This window comes from Haplochromis burtoni, unplaced genomic scaffold (assembly GCF_018398535.1).
Source record: "Haplochromis burtoni strain Fernald_Lab_line unplaced genomic scaffold, NCSU_Asbu1 Contig_2351, whole genome shotgun sequence".
Classification (NCBI taxonomy): Eukaryota; Metazoa; Chordata; class Actinopteri; order Cichliformes; family Cichlidae; genus Haplochromis; species Haplochromis burtoni.
Window position 1 is genome coordinate 1 of NW_024584712.1, and position 10919 is coordinate 10919.

Consider the following 10919-nt stretch of genomic DNA (forward strand, 5'->3'; position numbering starts at 1 on the left):
CATCCGGTTGTCAACCGGTTGTCAAACCGGTTTGGTTGGCCGCCATCTTGGATAGGTGCCATCGTATTACTACTGATGTATATTATAAAGAGAAGAGGGCCTAAAACTGAGCCTTGGGGTACACCAGAGGTGACGGGGAATAGACGAGAGCGGAATGATCTTAGTTGAATAAACTGGGAGCGGTCGAGGAGATATGATTGAAACCAGGCGAGGGGTGTGTCAGAGATGCCGAGAGAGGAAAGTCTGCTTAGAAGGACAGAGTGAGAAATGGTGTCAAAGGCTGAGCTCAGATCTAAAAGGACGAGAATGGTGAGAAGACCAGAGTCAGCTCCGATTAGAAGATCGTTAGTGACTTTAAGTAGAGCAGTTTCGGTACTGTGACATGAGCGAAAACCAGATTGAAATCTCTCGTAGATGTTATTATTAACCAGGTGTAAATGAAGTTGAGCTGCAACCACTTTTTCGAGTATCTTAGAAATGAAGGGTAGATTGGAAATCGGACGGAGGTTGTTAAAGTTGTTAGGATCTAAAGAAGGTTTTTTCAGTATAGGAGTGACTAGAGCAGTCTTCAATAAGGAGGGAACGATACCGGTGGTGAGAGAAGAGTGAATGATAGCAGAAATGAGTGGGAGTAAAGAAGAGAGGCAGGATTTCACAAGCCCCGTGGGCATGGGGTCAAGATGACATGTGGCAGGCTTTGATTTACATATTAACTCGGAAATATCAGATAAATCAGGAAGATGAAAAGTGGAAAACGGCTCAAAAAGGAGAAAAGGTTCTGGAGAGGGCGTAGACACAACATTTGATCTGAGTTGCTGGTGGATGTTATTGATTTTCGTAGTCCAGAACAGCATCAAGGAGTTGCATGTTTCAGAGGAATAGAAGTGCGGTGGTAAAGCGTTGGGGGGTTGAATTAGTTTGTTGAAAACTGAAAACAGAGTCCTTGCATTACCCTCATAAGAACTGATAATACCAGAGTAGAAGCTTTGTTTGGCCTTGTTAATGGAGTCTTTATACTGAAGTACGTGGTATTTATAGATTTCTGAATCAACAGTTAAACCAGATTTCTTATATTTACGCTCTAGCTGCCGAGCTTTGGCCTTCAGAGCTCGGAGGTCAGAGGTAAACCAGGGAGCAGAGCGAGCGAAGGAAACAGAGTGGGTTTTTACAGGAGCCAGAGAATCAAGGACAGTGCGTAGACAATTATTATAATATAACAACAAATCATCAGGAGTAGAATAGAAGTCCGGAATCTGAACATTGTCCAAACTGGTAGTGAGAATGTCCATATCAATGTTCTTGATGTTGCGGAACGAGATGAGACGGGTTGGCTTGGTAGAAGAGCAGCAGAGAGTGAGGTTAAATGAAAGGAGGAAGTGGTCAGTTATGGGGATTTCAGTAGCAGAAAGATTCGAGGGAGTAAGACCAGAACAGCAGACCAAGTCCAGGGTGTGTCCTTTAGAGTGAGTGGGAAAGTCGATAAATTGTTTAAATTCAGAGCCTTCGAGACAGGAGGAAAAGTCTCTGGTGAGCAGAAGGTCATTATTGTCCATGTGAATGTTGAAATCTCCCACCAAGATCACATTTGGGGAGAGAGATGAAAGATGGGTTAGTAGATTAGCAAAGTCACTGAGGAAGACAGGGTTAGGTTTGGGGGGGCGGTATACAGTAGCTATGATAGTGGGAATGGGTCCAGTCAGCTCACATGCAAGGACCTCTAGAGAACTAAAGGTATCAACATTAACTGGCAGGACTTTCAAGTGCTGGCGAAAAAGGATCGCGAGACCACCCCCACGACCTGAGCAGCGGGGTTTAGAAAAGTAAACAAACCCCAGAGGAGCAGATTCGTTTAGCTGAGAAAAGTCATCAGGTTGTTGCCAGGTTTCAGTTAAGCAGAAAAAGTCAAACTTACGGTCAGATAGGAGGTCTTGGATGAGAGGTCCCTTACTTGTCAATGAATGAATGTTTTGAAGACCGAAGTTGAGTGGAGTATCTTCTTTTTTGCTAATCGCGGTGGGCGCCCTAGGCAGGTGGGCTAGAGATCGATGGTTGACAGCCCGATCAGGGTTCCTGCGAGGGCAGCGAGTAGCAGACCAGAACGATTTAGTTCCATTGGAGTTATGGAAAATCCTGCGGGACCCGCGATGGATGTATCTCCGGCGAGGCTGGAAAGTGATGCCCGGGTGGTAGTGGAGCTCCGCCGGCGACGGGAGCGATAGCTGCCCACGAAGGCACAGGAGCTCAGCGGCTGTATAGCGGAGCAGTCCAGCCGTAGGATGGTAGACGAGCGTCAGGAGAATCCAAAATAGTGCCGACCAGCTCAGGAACATCTTGGTCCGCATCTTCGATTGTGTGGAGGAAAAGGAGCCGAGCCGGCCGGAGCAACGAACAGGTAGGCTAAAATAGCTCAAACAGTTAAGCTAGTGCCGCTCACTGAGAAGAAGACGTGAGAACACATTCAGCTGAAATAACAGAAGTTGAGGACAAGAGTTGCAATTCAATCCCTGGCAGAGATCGATCTGGTGCTGAGTGTGAATGTCCCTGTTCATTCAAATCTGAATCCAAATAATCCAATTAATCCAAATAAATCCAAATAATCAAAAAATGAACCGGTGAGTAGCGGCAGCCAGACGCGCCAGCGTTCACTCAAGCCGGAAGTCAGTAGATCTCAGTAGATTTTGTTCTTGCCATTCAACTGACTCCTCAGGACTTATCTGACCCTCTGCAGGTATTTGGTGGTTGCAGCTTTTCTAGCAGCCTCTTCATGGTTTCCATTTGCCTGTGGGGGATTCCCAGGTAGTTGTAGCGGTCCCCAATGTCTGTTCCCTTCTGGTAGTTCAATCACCTCAGTTCTAACTACCTTCCCTCCCTTTGTTACTATACGACATTCCAGTGTCCTTGCTGTAGATCCTGGTGGTGTGGATCAGTCACTATATATACAGGGAGTGCAGAATTATTAGGCAAATGAGTATTTTGTCCACATCCTCTTCATGCATGTTGTCTTACTCCAAGCTGTATAGGCTCGAAAGCCTACTACCAATTAAGCATATTAGGTGATGTGCATCTCTGTAATGAGAAGGGGTGTGGTCTAATGACATCAACACCCTATATCAGGTGTGCATAATTATTAGGCAACGTCCTTTCCTTTGGCAAAATGGGTCAAAAGAAGGACTTGACAGGCTCAGAAAAGTCAAAAATAGTGAGATATCTTGCAGAGGGATGCAGCAGTCTCAAAATTGCAAAGCTTCTGAAGCGTGATCATCGAACAATCAAGCGTTTCATTCAAAATAGTCAACAGGGTCGCAAGAAGCGTGTGGAAAAACCAAGGCGCAAAATAACTGCCCATGAACTGAGAAAAGTCAAGCGTGCAGCTGCCAAGATGCCACTTGCCACCAGTTTGGCCATATTTCAGAGCTGCAACATCACTGGAGTGCCCAAAAGCACAAGGTGTGCAATACTCAGAGACATGGCCAAGGTAAGAAAGGCTGAAAGACGACCACCACTGAACAAGACACACAAGCTGAAACGTCAAGACTGGGCCAAGAAATATCTCAAGACTGGTTTTTCTAAGGTTTTATGGACTGATGAAATGAGAGTGAGTCTTGATGGGCCAGATGGATGGGCCCGTGGCTGGATTGGTAAAGGGCAGAGAGCTCCAGTCCGACTCAGACGCCAGCAAGGTGGAGGTGGAGTACTGGTTTGGGCTGGTATCATCAAAGATGAGCTTGTGGGGCCTTTTTCGGGTTGAGGATGGAGTCAAGCTCAACTCCCAGTCCTACTGCCAGTTTCTGGAAGACACCTTCTTCAAGCAGTGGTACAGGAAGAAGTCTGCATCCTTCAAGAAAAACATGATTTTCATGCAGGACAATGCTCCATCACACGCGTCCAAGTACTCCACAGCGTGGCTGGCAAGAAAGGGTATAAAAGAAGAAAAACTAATGACATGGCCACCTTGTTCACCTGATCTGAACCCCATTGAGAACCTGTGGTCCATCATCAAATGTGAGATTTACAAGGAGGGAAAACAGTACACCTCTCTGAACAGTGTCTGGGAGGCTGTGGTTGCTGCTGCACGCAATGTTGATGGTGAACAGATCAAAACACTGACAGAATCCATGGATGGCAGGCTTTTGAGTGTCCTTGCAAAGAAAGGTGGCTATATTGGTCGCTGATTTGTTTTTGTTTTGTTTTTGAATGTCAGAAATGTATATTTGTGAATGTGGAGATGTTATATTGGTTTCACTGGTAAAAATAAATAATTGAAATGGGTATATATTTGTTTTTTGTTAAGTTGCCTAATAATTAGTGCACAGTAATAGTCACCTGCACACACAGATATCCCCCTAAAATAGCTAAAACTAAAAACAAACTAAAAACTACTTCCAAAAACATTCAGCTTTGATATTAATGAGTTTTTTGGGTTGATTGAGAACATGGTTGTTGTTCAATAATAAAATTATTCCTCAAAAATACAACTTGCCTAATAATTCTGCACTCCCTATATGTGTCTGTCTGTCTGTCTGTCTGTCTGTCGTCGGTTCTCCCTGTCAAAAGGAAGCTTTTCCTTCCTATTGTTGCCAAGTGCTTGGTCATAGAGGGTCTTATTGTTGTGGTTTCCTCTTGTAGCATTTACCTTCCAATATAAAGCGCCTCGAGGTGGCTGTTGTGATTTCGTGCTACATAAATAAAATTGAAACTAATTAATGATTACTTTTATTTAGTCAAAGCACGATGGACATTATATAAATGTATCTAATAATGTAATAATGTATAATAATGTAGTAATTTCTAAGTTATTACCACTCAAATGCCAATTGTAGTTTCTGTTTAATAAGCAGGAAACAGAGCCACAAAATGCAAAATTGCCTGTTTCTATTTAGTGACATATTAATAACCTATTAAAGTAAACTTAAAAAGTATTTAATTATTATCTGGAAACACCTGTGGTAGTTTCTGTGTAATAGGCATAAATAAAAACAACTGGCTGCCAGTAGGTGGCAGACTGCTGCCCACTGGGAGTGCACTTTCTATTTTATCCCTGGATAAAGACAAAGAAGAAGTGGGGCACCAACTGCTAACTTTAGACACCATTTGCCTTATTTTTTGCTTTCCTAGTAGATCAGTGCTTGGATCATATTGAATTTTAACAGTATATGTGGGATTAAACCCACATTCTAGCTACTGCTGTAGAACTGAAAGGTAATTAAAAACCTTTTTTATTCCTTAGTATTTAATATTTAGGACTGTGTCTCTGGTAGCTCTTAATTTTTGCCGCATACTATTAACTTAGACTAATGACAGATTACCTAGCAGTAGTTTAGTAGCTAACATTACCATAGCTATGTACATTAGTTATAAAAACTAAGGTTGCATAAAAGTAATGTTGTTGTGAAATAAGCTGACCATTATTACTGTAAATCTTTCAAACTTATTTATTAGCATTTTGCATGAGTGCTACCAGTTCATTGCAGACTTCCTAATGCTTGACCGTGACCATGGTATTAAATACCTGCTTATTACACAGAGAAAAAAAAGGTTATTAACATGATTATTAATATTATAATAAATAGAAACAGACAGTTTTGTGTTTTGCAGCTCTGTTTCCTGCTTATTACATAGCACAGTGGTTCCAAGGTAATAATTACCGGTTTTAATAGGTTGTTAATATGTTATTAAATAGAAACAGTTTTGCATTATGCAGTTCTGTTTCCTGCTTATTACACAGAAACTACCACAGGTAATTTTATTTTATTTTATTTATGCTGGACATGCTCCACGTTATGCTTATGCTATTCATGTCATGTCATGTCATTCATTCATGACAATCCAAAAATGCTTTATATTTGTTGTTAGAGATTTTCAGTACTGCTGAAGGACAGTGGGTCTTTCAGATTTAATTTGTGCTTTTCATATGCAAAGTTTTGCAATGTTTTGAGACAAACAACATTGCAATTTCAGTACACAAAGGAAGAAGTGTACATGTTACACATGTCAAAATAAATATTTTCCATAAAAAATTACTTTGAATGCTTTACTTTAAATTTTGTGAATGCATCACTTAAACTTCAAGCTCAAATTTATTGACAATGAGATGAAACCATGGCTTTTGTGCCTTAACGTTGACTATGAAAAAATTTTGTCAGCACCTCTCTGATTCTTATTGGCTGAACATCTGGTAAGATGCCTCCTTCGGTACCTCTAGAATTACGCAGATCAGCTTTATCAGTTTCATTGTAGGCTTCACCATGTTTTTTCACACACATTGTGGAGTGTGCAGCATGCACGTTTCCCAAGGTTGGCCAACTGCACACCCCACTGTCATCCTGGCTCTGCTTTGTCGCTCGTTGAAGTATTGTTGTTCTTCAGTTAGACTGGAACTTCAACACCCATGATTTCTTCTGTAACCTAAGATTATGTGAATACAAGGTGACACACATCAACAAAGAGGAATGATAAAACAATTTTAATTACAATTCACTGTGTTCAAAGATACTGACTGGTGGAAATAGCTCCCCTCTCTCTGCCATTGTGTGTATCTCAGAATTCTTGAGAACCCTGGCATCGTGAACGCTTCCTGGCCATTCAGTGTAGATGTTAGTGAAACTGTTGGGAAGACAACGTTTGAGAAACGTGAACATTTTATTTCTACTGTAAATCTGCAGATTCTCACAGAAATCTGCAAGTATCCTTTGAAGCACTGCTCCTCTCTAAAACAGCAATAAGGATAATTATCAGGCCATAAACAGGAAAATAACTTCATAACTTAAGGCAAAATTGCAAAACGTAAAGTCCAAAACAAGTCTTTATATTACGTTTATATTAGTAGATCATAGTATGCTTACCAGAATTTATGGTCGACGACGCCCTGTAGGATGACAGAGTGCCAGTCTTTGCGGTTAAAATAATCACAGTGATTGTCCTCAGGAGCAGTGATGGGAATGTGACTCCCATCTACTGCTCCGGCACACTGTGGGAACCCCCATCGCTGTCCGGATCCTTCAATAACTTGTATCAGGTCATCTCCTCGAGGCCATTTAATGTACTCAGGCATGAGGACATAGCGGACTGCAAAGCAGAATTCATGGAGGATGGAACAAACTGTGGATTTGGCAACTTCGAACAGGTTTGACATGGTCCGATAACATGCGCCTGTTGCCAGCCAATACAGCCTGATTCCAACGCGCTTGCTCACAGGTATGGATTGGCGGAGATGAGTATCCTGTCTAAGCATTCTTGCTGATAGGCGCTGACAGAGATATTCAAATGTTTGTCTTGACATCCTGAAATTGTGGATGAACTCTGTGTCAGTGAAGCCTCTCACATCCAAATCCCACCACTCCTGGTTCTGACTCCGTGTCCGCATATACCTCTGCACGGAGGTAGCAGCCACTGCTCCAAACAAGGCCATTGTTAAAGCACAGGCTCTCTTTTTTTCTCAGTGTCCTCCTTTCTGTGATTAATTTGTCAAGATTCTGAGGGTTACGACTGTGCAGAAATTGACAAACTTCTGCAACAGCACCTACTCGCTCTGTAGCCGCCATTTTTACTTCCGTAAACAGAGCGTGTTGTGTGTGATGTCTTCTTTTGCGCATCCAGGTTGCTTTGAGGGCTGTGAACCGTTCACACTAGAGCGTGTTTGCTGTCACATGTTATTTGTAGTGTGAACAAGCAGACAAAAAAATTGGATTTGATCAAAAAATTGGAATTGAGCATTAAGACCTGCAGTGTGAACGTAGCCAAAGTCAGGCGCTGTTCAACCAAATGCTTCATTATTTTTTTTACATACACACCAAGAACATTTCTACAAGTTACAACAGTGACAGTCACACAGTTTTCAACACAAGGCTTCTGTAATAGACAGAGATAAAACAGCATAAACAGTTTCAAGTTTTGTATGTGTAACTCTTAAAAAATCTTTAAAACTGAATCTTTCCTCTCTCAAAAGAGTGAATCAGGATGACAACTTTAGTTACGAACAGTTCACCAAAAGCAGTTAGGATCACTGAACCTGACAACAATGTTAATTTTTGATGCTACAAGTTCTTTCCTCCAGGCTTTATCTATGATTTTAGTGTGAAAAACTGCAACTCATCTAAGTTACAGAAACTGTTACTCATCTGAATGAAGAGATGATTTATGTCTTTAAAATAATGACTTAATTCTGCTTGCAGGCAACACATTCCTCACACGCTCCTTGAGATCAAGAAGCAGCAGTTTGTGTTTGCCTCTGAGCATCTGTCCTTGGTGATGTGTTTTATATTTATTGTAGCAGGAGGTAGGTGTGTGTCTATTTTATGCATGATTTTAATATATGAAACGTCACTTATGCTACTGCCTGCTGCTGGCTCACTTAAACCCGACGATGTTGCAATATGCATATCAGTAATAAAGCTCATTGATTTTAAAAAAATTATTTGTTTATTTTTTTCAAATGGAAGCACTTTGTTAGTGATAAATGGATTCATTTGTGAACATTTAGTGATTACCTTTATTCAATTGTTAATTGCATTCTACAACTTAATATTTAATCAGACCACTTAGTGATTGTTTGATTGACATCATCAACTCACATTTAGAGAGAGCAGTGGCAATGTTGTGTAGCTGTTTACACGTTTGTCTAACAGGAGAAAGATCCCAGTAGGAGATGCAAATCCCCTTAAGTGGGTGCCAGGAAGGCCATCCAGTGTAAGAACTGCCAAATCAAATATGTGTAGCTACTAGTGGTGCAACGGATCAAAAATCTCATGGTTCACAGTTTTAAGTCACGGATCGGATCAATTTTCAGCAAAAAAAGAAACAAAGACAAAATTTTAACATTTACTTATTAACTTATTCTATAAGTATTTTTTGCCTATTAAAAATATTCAACTCAAGACTCATTCCACGTGTAACCCATGGTTATTTTATTGCCAATTGTATTCTGTTTTTATTCTAATTTGAAGTGTTACTGTTTTGTTAAATGCTGAGTTTTCCCATGTACCGTGAATGCACCATAGCGCGTGCGTGGTGACTTTCTTTCACTGCATCCGCCTGCACGGAGCTAGATGCGCAAAGCTGTGTGGATATTCAGTCTTGTAACGTGTTGCGCTACAGAATTAATGTTTTCTGTGAAGAATATCCTGGTGATTCTCACAGTTGCAGTTTAAATTGTGATTCATAGTCTAGTTTTTGAACATAAAACCAGTCAGGATACAATGCTTGTCGGAAATGTGATATTTGTCTTAGAACCTGCTAACGATTGCTTAGCTGTGTTAGCCTGTGGAAAGTATGCTAGCGTACCCACATGTGCTCCCTGGGCTAATGCGCTTACATGTGAAGTTTTAGCTAACACACCACAGAGACACTTTTCATGCTTCATGATTTGCAGTGGAATGTATTTTTGTTGTTGATAAATTGTTATTGGCCAATAAGAACTGTATAGATGTGTGATTGTGTGAGGGGAAAAAAGGGATAACACTAGAGAAACACGTTTTATTTTACAAGTGAGTGATTGCACTGCACGTTGTGTGCAGGCTGGGGTTTTTTTTACGTGGTAGAAATCTGCTGCAAGGACCGAGCGGTGCCATCTAAGGACTGGATGCCACTGGAGGTGCCTAGAAAGGACGTTCTCAATCTGAAGGCCACCTGTTTCCTTGGAGGGTGGTAGGATACAACGATTGCAATTTTTTTTGGATTAACGTTTTTTCTGAGATCTCAGGACACTTTATGTTGTTACTTTTTTCTTTTTTGGGTCAAATCTGAGTCCACTTAACACAAAAAACTGATGCATCAAAAAAGCAAAACTGTGACTAAAGACAATTAACACTTACTAAGAACACTGAATACTAAGTGCACTGAACTGAAATGGACAGCCTACCTGATACATTTATGGACACTTTAAGTGATATATTGTACATTGTTGAGATTTACATGTTTGAAATGGTCTAAATGTTTTGTTCATGTCTATGTTTGGAGCATTTAAATGTTGAATACACTCAAATCACTTTTCTCCCTTTAAGTTGTTGTCAGTGTCTCATTCTGAGTGGAGGGATATTCCTTCTTTAAGTTGAGTTACCACTGCCAGTCTCCTTACAATCCTAACTGAACCCAACAAGAGTAGATTCTCAAATATTGTTTTTGTCCTTGACTTTGTATGACAGATTACTGTGGATTTCACTGATTTTGGACTACTCAGTTAAAAAGGGTGACATACGATTCTACATTGTTGTGATATCTACTTCACAGAGGAGAACATTGACATACCAAATTCACAGCCGTGTAAGTGTCTGTGTTGGCTGACCTGTTGGCACTGTCATCCAGTGTCCTCTCCAGCCACTGGACTGAGGCAGTCTGCAGGGGGTCGGCCATCAACGCAATCAGATGTCGGGCCAAGCTACAGCAGCGTTCTGCACGCATGGGGTTCCTCTTGTAGGGCATAGCACTGGAACCTGGAAGAGGAGCGGGCAAAGCTTTAGGCTGAGGCACAGTTTAACAGGTAAAAAGTGCTTTTGAATGAGCGAACGTACCAATCTGCTCCTTCTCAAAAGGTTCCTCGATCTCTTTTAGGTTGGCCAGCAGGCGGATGTCTGCGCAGATCTACAGCAGATAACAGCATAAAGTGTACACTCTGTTAGATCAGCTTTTTGAAGCTCAAGACCCAGGTTTCTTTAACCACCACTACATAGAGACATTTCCTCACCTTGTGCACAGAAACTCCCAAACCAGCGAGCGTGCTCAGTCACCAGGTAGGCTCTGGATAAGAATGGAACAAATCAGTTATAGCCTGTGTTTCAAACTGTTCCTGCTTGGACCATGTTATAAAAACATGTCAGTCAATATTGGAGACAGGAGTTTGATACTCACTTCTTAAAGCCAGCCATCTCTGTCACCATCTTGTCAAGCTCTTCCACCTGGTGGCACAAAAGGAAAACTGACATTAA

At 41.3% G+C, this 10919-nt stretch overlaps 2 protein-coding genes across 2 annotated transcripts in view; both read right to left on the bottom strand.

Annotated features, from left to right (window-relative positions):
- Nucleotides 1–1145: 1145 nt before the first annotated feature.
- Nucleotides 1146–2652, bottom strand: LOC121813724 (the record flags this gene model as incomplete). Its single annotated transcript, XM_042217618.1, is given in 1 exon segment — nucleotides 1146–2652. A coding segment is annotated over 1 exon segment (1197 nt), but the record flags the coding sequence as incomplete, so codon positions are not given.
- A 6877-nt stretch (nucleotides 2653–9529) lies between these two features.
- The window catches only part of LOC102300619 (adenylosuccinate lyase), a gene marked incomplete at its 5' end in the record, with an annotated part of 2423 nt that continues 1033 nt past the window's right edge, over nucleotides 9530–10919 (bottom strand). Inside the window, 4 exon segments of the mRNA XM_042217617.1 lie at nucleotides 9530–10427; nucleotides 10506–10575; nucleotides 10686–10731; nucleotides 10843–10889. Coding sequence (XP_042073551.1) covers nucleotides 10219–10427; nucleotides 10506–10575; nucleotides 10686–10731; nucleotides 10843–10889 — 372 coding nt within the window.